General features: G+C 37.8%; 1 protein-coding gene across 5 annotated transcripts in view; it reads right to left on the bottom strand.

Annotated features, from left to right (window-relative positions):
• The window catches only part of RBMS1 (RNA binding motif single stranded interacting protein 1), a 92747-nt gene that overhangs the window by 17170 nt on the left and 49294 nt on the right, over nt 1-26283 (bottom strand). For all 5 annotated transcript variants that reach the window (XM_068195650.1, XM_068195649.1, XM_068195648.1 and 2 more), the window contains exons 3-6: nt 23852-23910; nt 20921-21012; nt 8799-8956; nt 5612-5691 (exon numbers count right to left, since the gene is read on the bottom strand). In XM_068195650.1, coding sequence (XP_068051751.1) covers nt 5612-5691; nt 8799-8956; nt 20921-21012; nt 23852-23910 — 389 coding nt within the window. The remainder of the gene's footprint in view (nt 1-5611; nt 5692-8798; nt 8957-20920; nt 21013-23851; nt 23911-26283) is intronic.

Here is a 26283-nt window from a genome sequence, read left to right on the forward strand (position 1 = left end):
ATGAGAAGCAGATAAACCTTCTTGGGTTTATCTTGACCTACTGATCTCCCTCCCACCAAAGAATGAACACAGACCTTACTCTCTTCAAAATTAAATCTGAACCTTATTTCTTCAGTTTACTTTTTCTCATAGTTTTCACGAATATGCAACACATTCTCTCTCTTGCGTATAAGCTCACGCATGTGACAGATACATATTTGAACAAAAAGCTCTCACAAGTCCTACAGACCAGTTAAGCAATCTTTTGTAGTACAGGAAGGAAGGGAGAGTCATTTTTATTGTTTAATTGCTGGGAACTATGCAGGCCCAGTGATGAAGCAGATCATTAATCATTCAGTGACTTGTCTGTATGTGCAAGACAAAGGCAGAGTACAAATATTCAGAGTTGCATTCACAGCTAAGAGGTACCTGATGTAAAAGGCTACAGCTTACAATGGAGTTAAGCTTTTGCAGCTAGGACATCACGTTTCACATGCTCACTCTTCTGACACCCAGTGCAAACCAACACTGCCAATGGTTTGCAGGTGCCCGTTGAGCTGCAGCTGCTGAGGGGATCTGCAACCACGAGCTTTCCTGGCCTTCAGCATCAGGTCAGGGCTTTAGAACTTGGGTGTGGAAAGTGCTGACCATCTCCTCCTGCCCTGAATCACTCTCCTCTAGGGCTAATGTTTTTACAGAAGAGAGATGTGAATGCAATATTAGTCCAGAGAGTAAATTCTTCCTTGTTGTAGACACTTTGCACACATCTGTACATTAGAATTCAGTTTGTCTTTGCTCAGTGCCTATCCAAATTTGTACCAGGTGATACTATAAATGCAAGAACAAAACTGATGTTCTTTGTTGGACCTGGAGTTTACACCCTTGACTTTACATGGCTAACTTTATCAACTTTTCAATAAACCCTACTTTCAGTTACTGAAAAATACAACAAAATAGTTTAAAAATACTGTTCCTTTCGTCAGTTTTCAATTAAACTGCGTCTTTCAGAAACTTTCATTGCTTATTTTCTAGTGCAAAGCATACGGGACTTAATGAATTCTGATATTAAAACATCCCTTTAATGACAGAGCAAGCCTGTACAGCTAGAAATTTTTGCCAAAGGCTGTGGGAATTAAAAAAGAAATTGTGCAACCCAAGATCAGGGTAGCTTTATATGTTTAAAAAGACATTAAATATTATACTCTTCACCGTCCTAGTCTTCCCTTAAACATAATGCTCAGGATTACATTGCTTTAATAATTTATACAAGGTTTAATAATTTGTTACAGAAGGATATTTTGAGAGGTTTTAAGAAGCATTTTTCTCTTCTAATCTGATGTTGCTTCTTAAGACTAAGCAGCAATTGCAAATTATGGGAGTTAGAGCAGTAAAAGCCTCTAATTCACAGATTTCACAAAATATTCAGAGTTGATGATTCTTGTGGGTCCCTTCCAGGTCCAAATCTTAAGTGAATGGCCCATACAGGGATCAAACCTACATTGCTGGTACCTTAGCACCACGCTCTGACCAGGTAATCTCAGAGTCTTGATCAAAAGAATGAAATTTTTGTTCCTCTGCCTTCAGTGTGACAACCAGGAGTAACATCAACACTATTGGCCCTTGATACCCTGTAGCAGTGGTTTTCAAGCTGTGGTTCATGTGTGTTTTCTAAAGGATCTGTGAACACTAATTGAAAGAAAAATTGAATTTATGGTCAAGTAGCTTAAATTCACAAGAGATCTTCAGTGCTGGATACTTTGTAGAGGTAAGAACTAGGAAACACTAGAATATGACTGACAGAAGACAGCTACTTCAGGGCTCCATTTTCACTCCTCCCCACACTAGAAAGATGTCCAAGGCCAGATCATTTCAAACTGGTGGACCTCTTCCCAGTCTAGTCAAGAACACAGGCAGGAGCACTCAATTTTCTCCCCTAAAAGAGAATCTGAGCAACGAATATCTTTATCCTAAGTGGGAAGAAAGGGGTGGGTCATGGATAATGGATAATTTTTGATTTTTGCATCATCACCATAACCAGCCATTCCTGGAGTAAAAATGGCATGGGCTGCTCAGCAAAAATGCTCTTTACCTTAAACCCATTAAGCCTAAATCACTTAAGTTCTTTTCCAGTAAAAGAAATATTAAGTAATCCATAAAGCCTATAGAACAGGCATAAAACTTCTGTAACTTTTAAACTTCTATATTTCTCATTTTAAATATAAGAGAGACAAATACACTCAGACTTACATATACCTTACGTATTCTACAGCACAGCTGTTTTAGGTAATTTTCTTATATAACTATTCTCGTGTATCGCCACACAGCTACATGCTACCGTGACTGGGAGGAGATGCCTTTCAAAATTTTACCCAGAAGATAATTTCTACAATCACTATGGATCCAACACAAGATTAAAAGCCAGTGAACACTGAGTATCATCTTTAGAGGAGGAAGGCTAAGTATGCTGCTGCTCTGCTCTCACCGCTCATCAGTTGGCTCCTGGCTCTTGATACCAGTCTGGTCTGTTTCCTTCAATTCACGTCATACATTTTGCAGGAGAATAGAAAACTTTAAATATTACATTCTTCACTGAAAACAATAGTTACTTAAGAAGGAGAGTGAAACTAAATGCAAAAGTTTCCTTAAAATTATAACAATTATATATATAGTTACATATCATAGTTGAGAAGATAATTAAGTACAAAAATTAAAGTTATGAGTTTGGTTTTTGGTGACAATATGGAGAGGAAGTCATAGTCCATAAAACACAACCAACTAATACAACAACTTACATAAAAAAAGGACGAAGCCCAACAACAAATGGTGAAACTAACACATCACTTCTAGGAGTTTCAGGATTATACCAACTTGCAGTGCATTTCAAACTGCTCTCCGAGCTAACCCTTCTTCTTCTTTACTGAAGATAAACAAGGACACACTAAATACTGAATATATTTCATAAAGTCAAACAAAGCCTGAATAGCCAGTTATATCTGGGTTTAGCTTGCTTAGCATCATCAATGCCCAGTCACTCACCTAACTCTGGAGGTGACACTTTTGACACCACCCTGTGTTAATCCCTGGCCTTCCCAGATTCTTACAGCTTTTATTCGTTATGTGCCTTCTCATGCTCCAGAGAAGGTTACATTTATGCTTTCTATAACTGTTTAACCCATTCTTCCATTTAAGCCCAAACTTAGTTAAAATAACAAAGCTGCATTATGAAAGCAAGTTTTTGTTGAACAAATGTTCTTCCTCCCACACCTATTTCATTACAGGCCCATCTCTCCTACCCTCCTCATCCTGATAACAGTGTTTCTAGAGCCAGCTCCCTTTGCTGATTTTAGCCAAGTTTCCAGGAGTGAGTGTTTTAATTTAAACATGGATCCGGTTTTATGATTTTGTTTTGCATGTGTTTGAAGTTGATCCTTTATAATCCCAGTGGTCGCTAATCTATTTCAAAACAGTTTCCTAATCTTTGCTTGTTCAAGAGCTTTCCTACTATCATCCAGTTTTCTCTCTGCAGGCAGTCCAAAATCACAGCTGTGTCATGACTCCACCCCACTTTCCTGGCAGACTGCAGTATACTATTATGCATAAATTGAATTCTCACATAAAGCTGCATTATTGAACAGGTGCTCGCTAGGTGGTATGGAACTCTGGGAAGAATGTGATCTCCGTAAAAGCCTTTGCAAGGAGCAATGAAACTTCACAGCACCAGCACAGAAACATAGAACTGAGGCCTTGCCCTATACAACAAAATTGAGGGTCGTTAAAAACCAAGGTTCTCACCACTCCCGTATGAACCTGATTATTTGACTCGTTTTCAGTATCATGGAAGGTGAGACCAATCTCACTTAACTGATTTCAAACATTTGGAGGTCTCTATTTCTGAGTGGCTGAGCTAGACACCCTTTGTAACTGCAAGGACAGCCTCTGGAGGTGTGCTTTTCTTTACTTGTTCTAGACAGAGTGCCTGGACAACTGCTTTGCAAAGCAAGCATTAGAAGTTCAAGCCTGTGAGGTGAATTACATCTTGACAGCCCTGTGTAGTTTCCACATTCAGACAATGGACAGTTCTCTGCAAATTTCTTGTCCGTAATTTATCACATTTTTATGTTAAATGTTTCCTTCAGACTGCAAAAATCATTCCTATAATTCCACGCAGTGACTTTTTATTTTGACCCAGTTGAACCTCATCATGTAAGGGTGCAACTCCAGCTTCAGCAAAGACCCACTGGAGACAGAGCATGACTAGCAATGACATGCTTGATGGCTCATTCATTGAGAACAGGAGAATGCAAGTGAAAATAAAAATTAACAAACTAAAAAACAAAATAGGAGCTTCTGTTACAGTTCTTTAGTGTCATTACTGTCTGTTTATACATAGGCTGTAACATTTTTACTAAATGTAACAAGGAAAAATTATAACAAAAGTAACAAATGCAACAAGGTGCTTAAATTTACCAAAGCTTTGTAACAAAGTTTCAACTAAAAAATAATATCAGCAATTAATCCCTGTGCAAAGGGTCTGCGAAAGCAAGGTTAGGGAAGTCAAAATACTGCATTAGATTAGTTTTGCTGAAGGGAGTGGTTTCCTGTGCTCTGAAGCATTTTCCATCCTTACAGCAGCACAGACTGCCTCAAACTGGAGCAATCTTTCAGGGATGAGGCATGTTTGGAGTTTTTCTAAACAAGCCACATTCTTGTCTGCCTGCCGAGGGCTACTTTCCTCCTCCTCAATGACAGGGCCCGGCTGCACAGAACATTTCACCAGTGGGATAAAGGCAGCTTCAGCAACCACATCAACGCTGTAATTTGTAAAATTCCCACTTGGGATTCTCAATAAAATGCCTACTGAAAGCTGCCTGGAATGTCAGGCATGTATCCTTTCCCTTCTTTATTGTCCTCTCTACTTTCTATTTTACTCAGCAGCATTGAATTTCCTCTCCTCATTTTTCAGTATTCATGGAATATACATTTTGTCTCTTAGAAACAGTGCTGACAAAGCAGACAAACAGACGAGGAACTTGGTGTGACAACAAAATTGTACTAAGCCTTCTCTGAATGCTGCCTTGCACAATATTTCTAGAAGCAGCATTCTATGCTGACCTCCTTCCATTTTCCTGAAGGACTTTAAAACCTGACTTGACAGTTGCAGCTCTCCAGTGAATGATCATGCCAGGCACTGCTGCAGATTTCATTTTTCTTCTAAGCAAATTTTTTTTTTGAAAATGTGTTGAAAAAAATCATCAACAGATGACAAAACCAGCCCATTTTTGCCTCTGAAAAAAGCCCTGTCCATGGAAAAGCAGCCAAATTCTGTTCTGATAGATATTTGTTTCCTCACTTCAACTGGGATTACGTGGGATGTACATTTGTACATAGCTGGCATCTTAGCTGCTTGTTTCTCTGCTAGGAGAGAATACTACTAGATTCTTAGAAAAGGTTTACAACAGAAGAGCGATATACTGTGTTCCAAGCAAGCATTACAGCCATCCAAAAAGACATAGTTTAATTTTAATAAGCTTGCCTCAAAATGAGAAGCCAGATACAACAATCAGTGTAGCAGGCTTCCACCATGTAAGCACTAACCCATTCATACATCTTGTAAGAAATATATGCAACATACCAGAAACTCCTGCTGGTGTCTTTATGAATTTTCCATTAAAATGAGCAATCACTGCTTCACATTTTTCTGTTGACTCCATCCTTTGAAAATAAAGAATAATTTACATAAATTAAACACTCAACCAGATTCCCATGTTTGTGATATTTTTTTTAAGCATATTTCTTGCTTTTTCTCAAATCATATTTCTTGCTTTTCCCCTCTTCACTGCTCTGGCTTGCTTTCCCATGTGTGAACAATGGAGAAGATGTTTTCTAAGAACATATAACTTCAGAAAGGTAAAGTCAAACTGAATTAACATTTTATGCACTCTGAGACCAAAGTCAGTGCCAAACTGAAAATAATAGTCTTATTTACTCAGAAATTATACTGTAGCTGTCCAAGCTGCCTCAAGTACCTCTCTTGTCTTGAAAGAAGCAGAAGGAGTGACTCACTATCATTCATAATTGAATCCTTAGTGTCCATGCTGCATGCAGCAAAGGTTAATGCCACTCTTAAGAGAGGATTCAGAGCTGTCTGTACAGTTTAGGGTAATAAACTCAAATATAAACCTGCCTGACTGCATGACCCAAACTGACTTGGCAGCTTTCAGCTTATACACATCATCTCCACTAAACGATGCACCTGGCTCTTATTTAATTGTCTCCAAGTTCCAAACAGGAGGCGATACCAGCATAGCTGTGATGGCTACTGAGAATGGATCCAAAATCTGGAGCAGTTTGTGCACTCATGCTGTCAGATCTAGACTTAGCAGACTGGGCAGAGGGAGGAGAGCCCCTGCTGGCCTGGGAGGGGCCTCACCTGCAGTGAGGATGTGCCAGCCCCGACTGTCACCTTGGACTCAGTCACACTGAACGACTCATGTGCAATTACAACAAAATATATTTTAAAAGAACTGATTTTGCAGCTGCCTGCAAGATGATGTTTGGTTAATGTTGAACAGATAACGTCTTTTCATTTGCTCATTAAATTCTGTAATTCATATCCACAAATTAGGCCAATGGCCTCAGCAGCAAACAACCAGGACTAAAAATTCCTAAGTCTTGGCATCTTTTTAATTCTGATATCCTTTCTGCACAGGCTGACAAAACACAAGCATAGATAACAACCAATATCACCAAACAGCCAGACTGAACAAGAGGTTTTCCTAATGATTCCAAAAATATCTCTTAGGGAATTTTCAGAAGTTCTGGATTATTGGATCTGCAGCAAAGAAATCTAATATTTTTTTTTTTTGCCTCACATGAAACAAACAATATAATTTAGTTTCAGACTCAAGTCTGGACTTGATAAAATACATTACTCCCTATTAACCTAATAAAAGTTTCCCAAAGGCAAGAAATTAAAATATTTATTTAATGTCTACAGGTTTCTTGGAAAATTTTAACTTTCATTAATTCTCCAAGAATTTTCCAATACAAGAAAAATGTTCACCTTGTAGAAGGAAAGAAGTTCTAATTAGATATAGAAGCAATACTTATCCTAGAACTTATGTATACTATATTTATGTATATAAATAAACACATATAAAAATAACTTCACTCATGTATATATAAAACACAAAATGCATAATAGAGAAACTATTGAGAAAGTACTCTAAAACTATTCTATTGTAATTTCTTCAATACAAGTGAGGTTTTGGATACACACAAGTCTTTTTGACTTTTGCATGATTCCAGAACACTTCCAGCTACATTAGAAAAAATATATCCTACCATATTTCCTACCATACCACTGATTCGAGGTAGAGGTGATAAACAAGTTTAGTGAGAAGAGACTGAATGAATTCAAAACGCCAACTGAATTTTATAGTGGGTGTTAGTGGATTCTACTCTTCACAGTAACAAAAAGTAAAACACACATATACTAATGAAATTAAAATGCCCAGTTAATTTTATCCCAAAAATATTACAAACACTTGTTGATTTTTTTAAAGGGGACAGGAAGAAATTTTAGCAAAGCCCAAACTTGCTGGTTTTTCCTGTTAAATAATGAATATTCTTCTATTATTTCTAATTTTGTTCCTTTGTTATACCTTCTTGAAACTTGATAGTTTGACAAGCATATGAAGTAGGGGATCAGGGGGCTGGTGGGGGTAGAGATTAAAAAAAAAAAGAAAAATAAAAATCACAGTGCCATGAAATATTCCCCAGCCAACTCACAGGAAAATCAATCCCTAAAAATTTTGGCGACATCAGGAGATAAATTTGTTCAGTTCTTTTCTGTGCACTAATTTTAGATTCTGATATTTCTTCAAATACAGAGCTATTGTAATATTGACTGAACATCTCAATTACTGAAATTTGATTTCGCAGAGATTTTATAACATATTTTGAGAATCCCAATTCTTTGTTTGAAGCATGTTTTTATTTTTGATAATAGAAACCTTCAATTTAAAGCCTCTAAACTTTGATTGCTATACTAGGTTTAAAGCAGGACTTACATAAATAAAAACAGAAAATACTTTGATGAAGAGATCCCAGAAAAAATAACTACATTAACTAGAAAAAGAGTAGGCTCATATGGACAGAATATTTAGGAGGTATTTAATAATTTATGGAAAATATTTGTTCTTGTTGATTTGGGTGAGATATTTGACTTAGCACACAAATATTTTAAGATGAGATTTACTGTAAGTGAATAAAAATATTTTCTTTCCCAGCTGACATCATGTTAATGAGCCTGAAAATTCAAAGGGCTGATGTTCAAAGGGCAATGATGAGTTCATTTTCTCCAAGGAACTAATGAAGAAAAACAAAAAAAAAAAAAGGCGTGGGGGTGGGGAAGAAGGTTCTTCCTTCTGGTCTGCTGCCTGGGATTCAAACGTCACAAGCCAGAAGTCACAGGAGAAAAGTCTCTGCGAAGCATCACGTAGCCCTTGCTTACTGGCTCAGGGATAGAGGAGGAAGAAGAAGTACAGAAAAGAGAAGGAAGTTGTTTAGAGTGCATTCTTATTCTAGATAATTGTCCAGTAAGAGCAATAAATTTAGATTTAGCCATCTAAGCAAAAAGAGACCCAACTCTACCAAAGGAAGAATTAACAAAACCCTGCTGGAAAACTCCATTTCAATCTTCCTTCTCTTTACAAATTTTATAATTTTCAGTAATTTCTGCCTTTTCCACCTATTCTTGCATTTTTAATCAAAAGAAAGGAAAAAGGCTGCCAGCACGGCTAACAGCACTGAGGTACCTTGCGAAGCCAACACCACGGCTTGTCCCACTCGAGTCCCGCAGTATCCTGGTGGAGATGACCTGCCCAAAGGGCTTCAGCATGTTCTCAAGCTCCTGCTCATCCATTGAAAGAGGCAGATTGGAAATGTATAAGTTAGTCGGGTCTTGTTCTTGTTGCTGAAAGAGAATTAAAACCAATTGTTATTGTTGTTGCCACCATCATTTTGAATTTAAAACAAACAACTGCATATGACTTCTGGTGCAGATTTTTACTTCTCAGGCCCTTTGTAAAGGCTGCTCTTTCCTAGTATTTGTGACCTCCATCTTCTGCCACTGCCTGTAGCATTCCTGAGAAAGTTTCCTTTTTCCTATTACTGCTGACACCGACATTTTTAAGTAGAGATAAAGGTGAATAATTGACCAGTTTATAGTCCATGTTAAAACTCCATGTTTCAAATTTTCCTGAAAGGAAAAAAAAAGTAAAAATGAGATAAAGAAAAGAAATTAGCAGACAAGAAATGCAAGAGTGGTGGGAAGCATTAAGAAAGCCTGATGTAGATTAAGAAGAGAAAAGGTTGGGATGACAAGCAGAAAATAATATGAGGAAAATATGAGAAAATGGATTTCAGAGTATGTACATTGCCATAATAATACCAAAATAACAGACTGATACAGAAGCAAGTGGGACACTCTTGTTGCCTTCCACACATGAGCATTTTTGACTTTTCACCAAATTTTTATGTTATACATTCAGACAATACAAAAGTCTTCCAAAAACATTCTCTAGAAACAGACAAAATGAGAGAGGAGAGCAGCCAGGAGATGAGCAATTAGGGAGGAGAAAAATGTAGCCACATATTTGCCATTCCCCGATCTTAGGCTACTTAACTACTTTGTGTTATCTATGTATGTGCCATGAAATGACACCTCAAAGCAATCTTTTGTTGAAATTGATGATTTCCAGTGTTTGTCTACAGATTTCCCAGCTGTGGCAAGGGAGCATCTCTTTCATGCTGGTGATCACTGCCCATGCTCTGTACTGAAGCGCACTCTTGATCTACACAGATGGATGTGACATGGTCCTTGTGCAGAACTTCGATGTCACCACTGTTACCCTGGTACAAATTTAAGTCTCTGCAGGATGCCCACATTCAGCAGAACCTTTCTGGCATCAGCAGTGATATGATCTGAAACCAATTTTATTGATATACATACACAATTTTCATAGAACCACAGAATGGGTAAGGTTGGACAGGACCATGTCTGGTCATCCTAGATCACACTGTGCAGGATTGTGTTCAGACAGTTCTTGGATATCTCCAGTGAGGGACACTCCACAGTTTCTCTGGGCAATCTCTTCCAGTGCCCAGGCACTGCACAGTAAAGAAGCTCATCCTCATTTTCAGATGGAACTCTTTGTGCATCAGTTTCTGCCCATTGTCCCAACATATTTATTGGTTCCAACATATTTGATGGCATAGTCCACAATGTATTTTCCTTCTGTACAAGAGGGCTGACTGGCTTGCAGGGGAGTTTGAATCAAGCCAGACAACAAAAACAAAACCATGCAAAAACACAACAACTGCCTCTTGCCATTAAAGCATTTCTTATAGTGATTATATTGGGTGGATTGTGATATCCTCTCATGTAAAACAGGCATCAATTTGTCCTTAAGCCCCCTTAATATTATCTCACTACTTTTAGCAGCATATTGCATAATTTTGTAACTTGCTATCTTGGATACCACCTCTCAGTTTGGGTTAGTTTTTCCTAGGAGGGGAAAAAAAAAAAAAAAAAAAGAAAAAAAAAGTGTTGAGGGTTGGGGGAAGGTCACACCTTTTAGGCACAGAAAGGAATGATCCTGTTCCAAAAACTAATGAAAATTAAAAATGGGGAAGAAAATTCTAGGCTGAAAAACCTTTACTTGTTTACATTTTTACCCCAAGCCTCACATTCAGTTCAAAAGAGTCAATGTTTTGAAGTTTTCCAAAAAGGTTTTTAAAAGAAATTGGAATAAAAGACCTATAGGAGGGAAATGTTCTTACATTTCATCCTCCTGATGTGCATGCCTCTGCCACTGGTATGACTGTAATTCCTAGCCAGACCAAAATCCCACATATCTTGCAAAACAACCTTTTCCAGCTCCCAGGTGTTGCCCCCTCATTGGCCCCTTTATGGTCCATTATAAATGGCATTTGATGACCCTGTATGATTTTTCTTTTGTTACCTACTAGAGAAATTCCCCTTCCAAAGTAACACTGAATCTATACAGTACACAGACAAGTTTGGGGTTCAAATTATCTTACCATAGGATATCTGAATTCTTTTTCATTAGAAATCTCAACAGAAGGAGAAGAAAAGAAAATGGATTCACTGTGAGGCCATAGCTGACATTAATATTAATTGCTGGGCAGCATTACAGTAGTTATATCTTGACATTCAGCTCAAATTTCCTCAGGCAGGAATGTGAGATGAAGAACAGCTTTCACAGTGTTAGAACTGGTTTGTTACTTAGATAGTATTAGGCAATTTTGTTTTGCACCTTGAGATGTGTAGGCTTAACTTCCTTCTTTAATGAGTTATATTAGCAAAAGCTTCAAAGGAGGTTTCAGGCATTGGCATTACAAAATTGCACTTGGAGCCATAGCAAGACTTTCTGAAATTACAAATAGTATTTGAAAGGAAAAGTTTTTAATGTTTTAATTTCATTACAGGCTGTAAAATATATTGCAGGCAAATATCCTAAAACTTCCCTAAATAATCTAAAACAGTATATCAGCTGGAAAGTCAGAATCTTTGCATATTTTTATTTAATTTCCTAATGTTTTTATTATAGAATAACAGTAAGTATAAAAGTATTCTCATTAAAAATTCTAATATTTGAAAAGATAAAAAAGGCCTCATTTTGTTCACAATAGTAATAGTGTAATTTACATGCAAAAAAAAAAAAAAAAAAACACCACACAAAAAAAAAAAAAAAAAAAACACACACAAAAGAACAAAAACCAACTAACCAACCAAAAGACTACATTCAGAATTACCCAACAGAGAAAGAAATTCAGTCAAGTGCAGACACTCAGAGAAACCCGTTCAGGTAAGTGGGCAGAGCACACTCCCCTTCTCTCGGGCTCCTGTTGCAGCCCAGGGCTTACCAGACTCCCCCATCATCCTGGCACTGTATTCAGGATGACACCATGAACTTTCCCTGCCAAAAGGGGCACAAGGCCCTGCTGCCATTCACTGCACATGCTGGGCACTAGATGCTTGTATTTATCCACCTACCAGAGAGAGAAAACTTCCTGCCACAAAATTGTGCAACTGCTAGGGAAGGCAATGCTGCACTTTGGAAGGAGATTAGCAAATTCACCACTAACCCACATTAAAAAGCTCTTGGGAAAAAAGACAAAAAGAAGTGCATCTGAGGAAATTGTTCTAAGGAAATTGTTTTCTCTGAACAGAAAGTATTTTGTGATGGAAAAATTTTACTTGTGGCCCATGAAACAATCTGTATTTTGCATTATTAATTATTAGGGTGTGGTCAGGTGCATGCTGAATGGCTGACTGGAAACAACTTCTGTTTTCCTGACCCTATCTCCACATCAGTCTAGTTCAGCCTGAATACTCCCAGGGATTCAGTCACTTCTGATTTGTGTTGATGGAACACACAGACCACAGCAGACAAAGGGGAGTTTGAAGACACTTCTACACACGTCCATAGCTAGACCTGGTAAAGATGGAAGGCACAGGAGGGAAACAAAAAGCAGAGAAGCTGCCAACAGATGAGGATGTCTCGCTGAAATCTTGGAATGCAACTTGAAATTTCTTCCATCTGTAATTCTTCCAGCAAAATAGCTGAAATGCCAACAAACACATTCCACAGTGCATTGAGGTGGTATCTGCACTGCAGGTGCAAACCCATGGCCACCCTGGGGAACAGCAGCAGTTCAGCTATAAGGATAAATCACAGAACCACAGAATACCTCAAGTTGGAAGGGACCCATAACGATCACCAAGTCCAACTAGGTCAGGACAGATTAATTTAATCCACTTCTTCACTTTTCAAGAAAAGAAAGAGACTGCCACTGGTTCACAAAAGGGCTCATTTACAACACTCATTTGCAACCCCTACTAGTGTTGGCATAGATGCAAACCATGACTGAACTTTTTCTAGAGTGTATTTGGAATTTTATACAGTTTGACAATGGAAGACTTATGCCAATTAATGTGCAAAACACCTCCTCTCTTCCTGTGAAAAACTTATTTCACCATGCAGCTTCTGTCATGTCCAGAAGGCTATTAAACCTTGAAACAGATATCTGGGTACATTTTGGGAGATTGTAAGCTCCTTCCCCTTGGAACACGCTGGGTTTCCAAGCTGACTTCCAAATAGCAGCCACAACCAGGATTCTCCTTCCATCTCTGTGCTATCTTACACAGAAGGCACTGGACAAACAGATGTTTGTCTTTATGGAAAGAATTTGTCATGGAAAATGGTTACAGATTAACAGTTAAAACTCAGAAAGTTAGGAGAAAGACAAACAATTTAAGTCATCCTTCTCTCTCTCTCTGGCAAGCAGGAGTTTAATACTTTAAGTTCTGTGAATTTTTTCCTTACCAAAATCTGTCTTACCATTGCTTAATTCACAGTATTATTACTATTCTGTCTCAGAAAAGAAAAATAATTCCTTTGATACCCGAGTTTTTAATTCCTCTTCTGGAATTAAGGAAAAAAAAAAAAAGTGAAACCAGCAAAAATACCTTCCAACATAACTCAGCTCAAACCTTGCCTATACACTGTAATTATTCTTAGGATATAAAGGTGGGTGTTCCTCTGCTTAAAATCCATGAAATTGTATAAGCCACTTTCCCCTTGTATACCTTAAATCTCTTGAAATTATTTGCATTATTTTATGGAAATGATGAAAAAGATTTACTAAATTCAGTGTCTAATTTTGGGCAGCAAGCCTCCATTAACATATAATCTACTGAACATAAATTTTTTTGAATTCTATACAATTGAGGAAAACTGCTTAATTTGAGTGTCTTCATATCTCATGCAGGGTTTTCCTTAGTTAACAGAACCTTCAGCAGATCCTGAAAGATGCTGAAATTGCTCAGCATTTTCAGATTTTGGGCAACATCAGGGAATTTGTGGGCTACTGTAAGTATCCATATTACTGAGGAAACTAGCAAGTCTTGTTTTTAGCAATGCAAGTCATCAAGTTTCTATCAGTCTTTTCTCTCCAAACACCTTCAGCTGTGTCTCCAGAAGTTCTCTACCAGAACGTAAGAATATAAAGATGGAGAGCAGAGCTCTTGCAGAGTAACATGCTGCTCTTTCCCAAAGAGCTCCCAAAGCTCATAAGATACAGCATTTTGTATAAAAATAACAGGAATGATCAACTGTCAATATTTATTTCTGAAGAAAGAGGTGATCAGGACTCCTACAAAATGTGAAGTGCTCTATGATCATCTGAAAGAAATTAACAAAACCTCCCTGTGCGTGTGGAATTGTTCCTAAATTGCAAGAAAGAAACTTGGCAAAACGCAAGGACATCTGTTTTCTGTTGCTTTGTGTAAGGTCAGAGTGAACAGACAGCCATTCAGAAACATGTGACTAGGCACTGCTCACAGCAAGGAAGATCCTCTGCCTGATAGGGAAGGGATTAAATGCTTGTCTGCCTTCATATAGATACTACTTCAAAATTTACAATTGGCCAGTGTCTCACTGAAATATGTCTGTTTTAGCCACAGTTTTAATGGTGTCTGACCACAGACTGTTAACCACACAATGCAGGGAGAAATCACTACCATAATCTTCACTTGTTCTCCAGAACTGCATATGATTCATACACTAAACATTTAAATTTATTTTTACAGGCACATCTGTATTAAGAAGAATAATTTAACTACAATAAGCATTGTGATCAATCTATCACTTCATTAATACATTCCTTTTTTATTTCTCAGTGATTTTGCTTTCCCTTTGCTAGAATGGCAGGAAGGTGCTCCCTGAGAGCCCTGAATGAGCCCACCACAGCTCAAAAGAAGACACCAGACCCTTGTCAGAACAAACCACAGCACGACTTAGCAACTGAGATAAGACTTTTGTGGGTTGAAGCTCTGTACTCAAGGCAAGTGTTTGTTAACTGTCTATTTAGTGCACTTACAATTCCTGAAGTGATAGTCATGTGGCTCCCAGGTAAGCAAAATTTGGCTTACCTTCAATTTATTTTATAATGATTTTGAAGAACTTTTATGATTAAAAGCAGAAAAATTTATTATATTTATTTAAAATCAGTTACAGTAAAATTTAATACTATTACCTACAAAAAGTAGCACAAACTAGGTAAAAAAAAAAACTTTTCAAGACATTTACTAAAAACTGCTGTAGAAATCTGCTTGAGTTAGCTCCAGTTTGCCTGTCATCTGTTCTTTAGCATTCAGAAGCCCAGATGCAGAACAAAAAATTGCAATATACCTACCTTCTCCAGTTAGATTAAGTGCACTAGCTACCATGGTAACCTGTTTTTCTTACTTTGCTCTGTAGGAATGAAAACTGATTTAATTCTCCAGAAGGTTGTCACACTGAAGACAAGTACTATAAGCAATACATTACTGAACCTCAAAAAAGTTAGCTGTTTCTCATTTTTGCTCATTTTAAACCATGTTCTTCATCAGCAACATAAAGGAAGAGCTGCCTTCAATACATTATGCTTATTAGCTGTGGAAAAGCCTTGATTTCTGCTACAGAGATGAGGACAAGCAGCTAAGCAGCTTTTCCCTCCCCAAGTTCACACTTTATATGATCTGCCAATTCATCTGTTCCAAATACACTTGGGGGAAAAAAGTCACCTAGATTAAGTTTAAGGTATAAGAGCTTAGGAAAGAAAGACAAAGCCATCTGCATATGGAGAGTACATCACAATTCTGACTTAGTAACCATGAGTGAAAAATATTAAGATTGCAAATTCAGGTCATCTCTGCACTCCAGAGGATCAACATGAACTCAGACAATGGGCTCATATTCATCATAAGCTAATACCCACCCCCATGTTACAAGCTTCAGAATTTGGTCTGATGCTTTGAAGGTCTGCAGACCACTCCAGAAAACACAAATTGTGTCTTAAGAATGGTGGAAATCAGTACGTGATGGGAGACCATCCTTTACATTGTCAGCACATTGTTATTACGACACAATTCAAATAAGAAACAATTGCTAAAATGGCCCTAATTTTTTGCACAAGCTTAAAATACTTGAAAGTATTTAGTGACAAGTTAATGTGAGAGCTAATACAAATAAGCAGGACCACACTTCATTGTGTCAGCGGAAGCGAAGGCTTTAGGGAGGAGGAAATTGTAACATTATAAATCTGAAGTACTAAGTCCTAAAAATGTGCAACTCTGGGGAAATCTTTGAATGGATAAACAGTGAGTCTTCCCACAAAAATGCACATTAGTACATAGAACAGCATTCCTTGGCTCAAATTAACAAGTCTCACTGACCACAGAAATCTTCCATGTCCGTGGACTCCTTTCATGGCTTCTATTGTAAGTAGTATATGTTTCCTAAAGGTTATGCTTCCATAGGAAAAAAAAACCCAGGAAAACAGAAACTGGAAAATAATTAATATCAACCATTTAAGTCATAAATTATCTTGACTATCTTATAGTGAAGGTGCACATATAGAAGAACTACAAATCTCATGAGGAGAGAGAGCATTGAAGAGACATGAGAAGACAAGGTCTTCAAAACAAAGTGTAGGGAATCGGGGTCATTGAGTCCATCACAGCTGTGTTGGACTTGGATGGCCTAAACCATTTTAAAGAGAGGACAGGACACTAATTTTCAACACGTGATTGAAGTTCAGTTGTGAGAATGTCCATTAATCCTCCTTGTGATGCCTAAAGTACATTGCTAGCTCTTGGCAAAAAGTGGTAATTCCTTATGTAGATATAAGCCTTTCACTATTATTTCAGAAATCTGTCAACCTACCAGGAGATGGACAATCTGGTTGTACAAATGTCCCTGCCATGCCAGGAAGGAGTTAACACTCAATGAAGTCTGAGCTGGCAGAGCCACACTGGTATTCTAGCTGGCTTATGCAGCTCTACATTGCTGTCAGTATAATTTAGATATTCTATTGCTGACTTTATCTGGGCTGTAAATACAATGATTCTCTTCCTGTCTTAAGTTTGCTAGACAGAAAGATGAGAAGAACTGCGGGTTTAGTAACTATCTTACTTAGTAGCCCTTTTTTACCTTTTATATTGATACATTAGTTTACATCCGGAAAGAAAGAATTAGTCAACTTTCCATTTGAAACAGTTGCTTCAGTAGCTACAGGTGAATTCACCTAACACCATTTGATGAGACAGAACTTGGTCTGAGCAGTGACTTGGATGCTTTAGGTTAACCTCAAAGTCAAAAGCCTATGAGAACTTAGGTGTCTGATATCTCCATAGCATTTATACCTCACCATTTCTAAAATATCCTTACAAAGTCTCAGTATTTTAAATCTCCATTCAAAATACCAATATATAGTTGATTTTCCATGTGCATCTATCTTCCTATACACGAAGTCCCTTTCTGCCTGCTCTGAATAATGTAGAAACCTAGCATTATCTCACTTTTACTTTCGGGGTGGTGGAAAGAGAAGAGGGTTCTCAGAAGAATTACTCTAACAGCAACCACAACTTTTCTAACAAACAAAATGGTCAGAGCTTTTCAACACTGTTACTAATCTCACCTAAGACTGCACAGCTCTATGAAATCACAGCTTTTGAACTTATGATTCTTGGTTTATAATCACTCCTCTAGGAACAAGAACATTAAGAAAAGAAATTTCGATAAATTAAAAGTAATCAGAATAAAAATTGGACATCCAGCAGTTACTAAATAGTTTAGAAATAACACTACTCTTGCAAGACATGTACTAGATCTCTTGAGTAAGAGCTAACCTACTGGTTTCTACTGGTGGGTCCTGAGACACAGTGGTTACCAGTAGAGCTCACATCATCTGATCTGATCCCCTTCCACAGCCACTTACATACCCTGAAAAAGATGGACTTACCACTAGCAATACTCAAGTGGAAGAGAGGAGAGGGGCAAGAGCTTGTTATATCAATTTTAAATTTCCATCCAAAAACTACTCCCATCCCCTGGCTATGCAATTACCATATCATGCAAGGCCTTAGCCACATTTTCTGGCCAAAAGGAAACATCGGAAACATTTGTTTCAGCAGTGACCAGAAGACACTGGTAACCAGCACAAAGCAAAACTCTTCCCAGGCTGCTTTGTCTTAGCCAAGGATTCTCAATTCAGATCTCAGAAAAAGCAGAATAGCTGAAGATATGATATTTCATGAGCAATGGACTAACACAGGGTTCCATTATCATGGCATCTCCTCTAAGTGCTGGCCACTTCTCCACCAACAGTGACCCCTGGAACAGATTTGGCAGGATTTGGCCTGAAGTCATATCTTGGGCCCTGGGCCTTCCCACTCTGCTCAGCAGTAGCAAAACATAGCAAGTGGGATTTTTCTCAACTCAGATCAACTTGGAAATAGACTGCCAAATACAGCTTTAATTTACTCCATGGATAGGAAAATAATAATAATCATCACCATCATCATCATCACAGTCATATTCATAATGCAATTCACTACTTAATATTTTTAAAAATAACATAACTATAATTTGAAGTTACCTCTACAAAACAAAAATTTTAATATATAAAAATTTTAACCACTTCCACTAAAGTAGGATTTGCAGATGAACTTGCTGAGGGGAGTAGTTTTTATCTCACTGACCAAGAGCTACAGCAGGACACTGCAAAAAGGACTTTATGGCAGCCAGAGTCAGAATGTGGCTTCAGCAAGAACATTTTCCTCCCTGTTCAGCTGCTGTGGGTCAGGAACCATGTCTGGGGGGAGGGTGAGAGCACTGAGGAGCTGTGCTGCTACTCATACCCTGGGCACAGAGTAATTACAACACTTTCCCATGGATAAATCACCCCAACAGGCATGGATTTCCTCTTTGAAACTGCTGCAGCTGTCGTGGTCAGAAAGGAAATCGATTGCACCGACAGCCAGGAAGCTCCTCAAATCCTTCTCTGTGACACTCAGGCTTAAGCCTGAAGCAGTGTCCGTCCACCACCCCATGGCACAGGTGACATGCAAAAAGATAAAATACTAATCACATAAACACAAACTTCTATAGTGTCTTGCATGTGAAGGGTGTGATTTGCTAATCTTGCCAAAGCAGCTCTGACTGGCCATTCCCAGTTTGGAGCATCTAAGTAGAGATAGGATTTTTCAGACAAAAGGAGAGCAGCATTGCCAGGGGGGAAAACAATCCAATGGCTCAAAACAGACAAAAATCAAAACACTCAAACCCATAGTCACCAGTGACTGTTTGTTGTGGTATTGTTCATTGTGCTGATTTTGGGGTTGGTCTTTTTAATAATTCAAACACTCTGTGTTAAGAAGCAGAACAAGTTTCACTGGAATGCAAACCTATAGTTATAGGTTTCCCACAGGTCATCAAGCTTGACACAGGGTCAGAAAAATACCCAAAACTGTAGGATATTTTGGTGCCCATTATTTCATTAATGCTAACAAGAAGAAATATTACTGATTTTGCAACTGTCAGAGGAAATGAGTCACAAATATATACTATTAAAAAGATTAAGAAACTATTCATTAGTTTACTATAGTTAATTATTAGAGCTTCTCCATCTACTCAAGAAAACAATTAAATCAGACATCAAAGTTCATTAAGAAAATGAATTTACATGACTTCAAAATTTCTTTTTGCCTCTCCTACCTAGATATCATAATCAGAAGATGGCAGACAGAACTTTGAAAAATCTGGGGCATATTTTAAAGTGATCACCTAAAACCTAAATATTAAATAAATGGTCTTTATTAAGCATACATAAAACCTTATAAAAGGAAAAAAAACCCCAAGTGTTTTCCAGTAAGCATGTATGTTTGTGTCATGGCTGTAATGAAACACGCATTAAGTATGAAACATATGGTTTCCATTTTGTTGCCCTGGAATCCATCCAAAGACATTTATGTTGTTAGCTTAACTGTTCTCTTTAGCTGAGAAGCTGTGGAAAATATCTCATCTGAAAAAAATCTGTACCTAGTGGATAACTATAAAAGATTTGTTAGATTTTTAGCAGACTGCTTTAATAAAAAAGCCTCTGAGATTACTAGATTTTAGGTTTTTTAAATTAGTATATAATTTTCAAACTAAAAATAAATTTGCTTTAAGAGGTACCAGAATTCTAACAGATTATACTGGTAATATTTTCTTTAGTTAACAAATTTGTAGAGGTGTTTATGGCTCTCCTTTGGAACCAGGCCATCTGACCCAACAAGAATGCATGACAGTATCATTACTAAAGTATCATCTCCCTAACTACATAAAAGAGCCCTGAAGGTGCTCTGAAGATCACATCTGGCTAATAAGCTGGTTCAGAGGCAAGGTTCATTAAAAATTAGAGAAAAAGAAGATAGCTCTCATTCTGTTATTTTTTAATAATTCCTAGTTTTGCCGTGATGCAAAAGTAGGTCAGCCAAGAGCTGGCTAAGAATTTCAAAGTATCTATCATGAATGCTCATATTCAAATTTTACTTATATTAGCTGAAAATATACTAGAAGGGCTGAAACAAAGTTCACAGGTTAAATTTTGCCATGGTATACTTAAAAATTAATCCCTAAATCACAAGGCTTCTAACATCAGTAAAAAACAGACAATCTATTAAACCTTTTGTACCTTTGTGATGTAAAGCAATTCATTAAGCCTGCTGTAGTTTTTACAAACCATTGTGAAACTTTTGTTTGATGAAGCCAATGGAAAAGACTATTATTAATAAATTGATAAATGCCATGAGATCCGTTTGGAGACTTTACAATTTCATGCTTCTTTATTTAATTAGCTGAGATTATTTGGGATATGGCAGACAAAAGTCTCCCTTTTATTACCTTAATAATCACGTGGTTTGAGGATTGCGCTCTCTGTAAAGGGCCCTGCAGCTGGAAACTCCACACTGCCCTTGTTGTGCCACTGTACAAGCTTGTTCACCTTCACAACCCATTGCAAGAATTAGCTGGTTATTTTAACTCACCTTTGCCATCTGTGCTTGGACTCCACTGGCCTTTAAAGCAGAAACTGCCTTCTGAGCAGCTGCTGGGCTGTCAAAGTCAACAAAACCGTAACCTGAAAGAGAAAACATCGTTTTGTTAACAAGACAGCAACCAGCTTATAAACAAACACTTCACAGCCAAGTCCTGCTACTGGCACAGTTATTTAATACAATTTTTTTGTTGAAGAGGGACAATTTGAACTCCAGGTCTTCACGGATTTCGTGCCCTCCCCCCCCCCCCCCAAAAAAAAAAAAAAAACCTAGCAAAGTTCTTGAACCTTGAACTGGTGGGGATCTGCCCTTGTGAAACAAATCCATTTCCATGTCCACTTATTATGAGAATTTTGGCCAAATTGCTAGCAAGCAGTACAGTGCTTTGCTTTGTATTGTCTGGTATGTAACCTCTAACAGCAGATTACTTCAGAGATCACCAAATAAAGCATCATCTGTTAATTTTTCCAAAGTAAATTCTTATTGCAGTTTGAATAAATGACAAGTAAGTCTGTAAGTTACTTTTTGTTTATTCAAAATTGGGAGAGGAATTTAGTTTAAAATACACATATCTACCCAATTTTTAATAAATTACTTATCTCACTGTATATACATAAAAGACAGTTACATTTAAAAGTGAATGAAAACCCATTTTCAGTGAAATCAAATGGTTTTTCCTATTATTGAAAGAATGTGAAAAGCTGTCCTGAAAGCATTTTCTATGCCATATAATGCAATCTTTAAATATTAAATAAGCTCAACATCAATTGAAACAAATTCCATATATTTGCAATAACCTCCTTTCTTATTCTGAACAAGAGCACATAACTAAGGGATTCCAGGATGTCCAAATTGCAATATACCTTGGCCTTAACAGACACTGATCTTACAGGCTGGGATTTTTAATCCAGCCTGGGAATTGGAGGCTCAAGGCTCACCAAGAGGCACTCAGAGTTTGGAAGGTACTTCCACTAGATGTTATTGCAAACCTCATTCTGCATTTTTCAATCCCCCTCTTTTCCAGTTTGCTGCCCAAGTATTAATAAAATCCCTTTCCAGAGTTAAAGCTGGGGTAAAAGAAAACAAACAAAAAAACTAACAATAAAACAACCTCTGGAGAAGTAGGAAATGTAAATATTTCTTCAAAATATATTACTATCCTCTTACAATATATATATGCTGAGAAAAGGTTGTCTAATGTTATAACAGAACAAGCTTTAAAGCTCTTAACTCGCAAAAAACAACTCAAGCATCCCTGTACATCAGTGCAAGCTTATTTATGCTGCCAAGAAGCTGAAGAAAGCAGCATATTGTTTTGTGTAACACGTGGTGATGTGGATTGTTAATCCTGACATGAAACAAAGTGAATTAGTTCCTATCAAGTTTTGTGCTGCCAAGGCAAGACTAACTTCCCTTACTAAAAACTAGCTCTCCACACCCATGGCAGCCTGGGTTATCACCAACATGCTGCAGGGTGTAATACAGACAAAGTTACACACTGACACCAAGCATGCCATCAAAGCTGGCTTTGCCACCTTCCAGATGATACAGAAACTCAATTGCTCATTGTTCCAGTTAGTTTAAACCCCATGGTGTGTTTTTGGCAAAAGCCAGAGATGCTGTCAATCTTTTGGTTAAATTCCAGTCAGATATTTGCATTCTGCCTACTTATGTTCCCATTGCAATTTCAGTGACACGCAGTGAGCTTCCCTGGAGCCTTACCTTGCAGTGTATTGTCACAACAGGCTGCTAGCTACTGCTTTTCATCATTGAGATTTAAATTCTATTTTGAAAAAGTCATCTTAAACCTCTTAAAGAATTAATGTGAGAATTTCTGTATCTCTGAAAGAACTACTGAATATTTCAGGAAGTGACAGAATGGACAGGTTAAATCAAGTAAATGCAATCATAGGCATTAACTAATCAAAATAATTGAAAAGGGCATCTCCTCTTTCCTAGTCACAATGACAACTGCATACAAGCTAGGAAAAATTTTTCTAGAAATTTCAGGTTCTGAACTGTCAGTGCCTCTTTAATTTGCTTAAGATGGGGAGTTGAGAATCTATGTCCCTGCACTGCTTCCAAGTTCTGCACAAAAGCTTTGTCTTAATTAATGACAAACTCTCCTCCCTCTGCCTCTCAGCTTTCTGCTCGTTCACGGGCATTATGCTTATTAACACTGCTCAATCAGCTGACTTAATATTTCACTTTGCTTAGAAATTATCCTCTTAATTGTAAAAAATTAAAGCCTGAAATCTGGTATTTCAGTGTCTGTCACTGCACCTTCTCCCATCATAAACATGCTGGGATCTGAATCGCTGCAATTGCAGTGAGTGATGAAAATCCATGAACTGATATATTCAGCTTATCTAGAGGAGTTCAAATTTTTTTTTTCCAGCTGCAATTACTTCATTGAAAATGAACCCTCTCTTTGCTCCCAATACATTCAATAGAACATAACAAAACACAATTAGAGTACTGGAACATGTAATTTAGTGCTGCTTCAAGCTACACTAATCAATGGAGCTTATTTCCACAATGTATAATTTTTTAAGATGCTTAGTTTAGTTGAATGGTCATCTGCAAGCTTCCCTAGTTTCTCCAGGCAAAAGGGGAAAAGCTGCTTTTAACTCCATTTTTGTTTTTAAAATAGAGGCAAGCTGCCAGCCAGCACTAAGCATGTCAGCTTCACTCTGGCTTGGCTGCACCACTGACACTGGCTGTCTGCCAGCTCCACTGGAGGCAAATGCATTGAATACACCAACCACCAGCAAGAATAAAACTTGTTTAAGAGCAAGAACGGGAAAAAAACCCCAAACCAAACCAACAAAGGTAAAATGAACTTAAAATACAACATTAACACACTTTATAGAATCAGCTACAACTTTCAGGGGAGCACAGTATAAAGGAAAATTTACATACCTTTGCATTTGTTTGTAGTCTTATCCAAAATAGCCTTCGTGGATACAATTTTCCCATACCTAAAACGCATTATACATGTGTAAGGAAAATGAGAAAATAACCTCCTATTATAACAAACACACAAATCACTTTATTTTATATCCTAGTACCCTTTACTCTATGAAAAATGAAACAATTTTTATAGACTATAATTATGGAATGCAAACTCATACATAGATGGAAGTGACAAAAACCAACAATTTCAAGCACGATCTTGTTCTATATTCCCAGTGGCACCACAGAATAAGCCAGAAAACAGTGCTTTATTGACAAGAATCCTATGCAGTTAAAATCCTGGTATGTATAAGACACCATGTCATAGATATAAGCTGGGACTCCCTCAGTATATACACCAGTTAGAGCAGACCAGTTGCCTTGTCAGTGCTAGGCTTGCTAGCTAGCACAGTATGCAAAAGGAAAAAAAAAGAGAGAAAAAAACCCAGCAAAACCCCAGCTGACAAACATAAAAATATTACATCTGATTTAATACTATTCTGTTCTGGAATGTGACAAGTGGAAGACTAATGAAAGCTGATCAACAAAGTTGGCAAAAAATTTCTGTACATTTCTGTAAATATAAGCAATTTCAACTAAAACAAAAACATCCCTCAGGAAAGTTTCCATTTTCTTTTTCTTATTGCCAGTTTCTCAGCTTCTCAGTACCTGGTTAGCCCAGTCTGCTAGGTGAGCACACAGAGATCTCAGCAACTAAGCTTGGGAAACAGGGACAGCAATCCCAGCTATAAGAACAATGACTGTTTCTGAAGCACTCTGCAAAGTTTATCAGAATTAGGTATTTTGATCATTTTTAGAGTAGAATTTGTTCCTGCTTGCAATTTCCCTTGGAATAAAAATCCCACTTTCAATTTAAAACCAGCAATTCTCTTGGCCTGCATAAGGAGCACAGGTTTCCCAAGCTCCTTCCCACATCCTCCTCTGCTTGTCAATGACACTTGTTAGGGTGGCCTGAGCACAGAAGAGGAAAATGATGCAAAAGGAGTTTGCTTTCACTTGAGAATGTAATGTAACTTATTACATTAACAGGTATATCTATGCACAGTGTGTTAGAGGCTCTATATCATTGTACAAGAACCCAGAATTATGAGAAATGTCATCAGTACACAATAGGGGAATTTGGGAAAAATGAACTTTTACCATCTTACCTGCTAAATACAACTTCAACAGAGTGAGTATAAATTTGAAAAATATTATGTCAAAAGACAACTCCATTTCTGCAGTAGCTGTATTAGTCTTAAAAATTCTTCAAAGTATATTAGAAGCCTAATAAATTAAGCTTAGTTCATTAAGAATAATCAATTAACTGTTCAGTTGCAAAGTGATAGTTATTCAAAGGCAAAGCCTATTTACCAAGTACTTTCCCCACAAATAGCATTTAAATACACCTTTCAGTGTAGTTATCACTCTTTGTGACCAGTTTCAAGACCCTGCTGTTTATGCAATAGTTATTGGATGGCTTCAAATAATTGCAAGGGAGTAAACCCGGGACACAAGCCATGAGGCAAGTGCTTCCTTTTATCTGAAATTGTGAGCGTCTACACTGATATAAAATAGAACTATCAGTCTCTAGCCTAAAAACATACCACCAATGAAAAATCTGTGCATATCTGAAGCTACCATTTTAGAAGCTGTAATAAAGCAATAGAAATTGTGCGTAATAGTTGGAGCAGGTACTTCCTTATTCGTACCACTTATTTTCCAAATATGTCATTCCATTCAGAAAGCTTTACAGTCCCTAAGTCAAAACTTCTCACGTTTTCTCCAGAATTTTTTGGAGTGCAAAGCAAAAGCACATGCTATAAATGAGAGAGCCAAACTGCTCAGGGCGCTTGCACCCAGCACGACATTCGACAGCCAGCATTCTCCATATCCTATCAGCCTCCCTAAAGCTTCTTAAAGTGAAGAGCTACATAGCCTTTTGTGGGAAAAAAATCCCTGAAGGATGATCTTCTCTCTGCTGCTGTGTCAGTTCTTGAAATACAGAAAGCGGTGGTGGTGAAGCCCTGGGTATTTCTGCGAGCACAGCGACCTGGCCAGCTGGCTCGGGGCTGCTTTCGACTGCTCCAGCCCATGCTGCTGATGCTCACCAGCCCGTGAACAGGTCTCTGCACAGCTGATCTTTACAGAAACTTCGTGGACCACCTTCCACTGTGCAAAGATGGCTTAGTGATTTATTGCACTGTCCTAGAGAGCATGGCTTCTGCAAAGAACCAGTCACCATGGAAGGCTGCCAAGACATTTCAGCAGTGTGAGTTTAGGAACAAACTGGGAACCTGTATAACAATAGCAGCTATCGCCAGGATTTCTCCTACGATTTTCCCTCCCAATGTGCGAGTTGTTCTCCACTCATGCCATGAGGCACAGAAAACAGTTTA

This window comes from Anomalospiza imberbis, chromosome 7, assembly GCF_031753505.1.
Source record: "Anomalospiza imberbis isolate Cuckoo-Finch-1a 21T00152 chromosome 7, ASM3175350v1, whole genome shotgun sequence".
NCBI lineage: Eukaryota > Metazoa > Chordata > Aves > Passeriformes > Viduidae > Anomalospiza > Anomalospiza imberbis.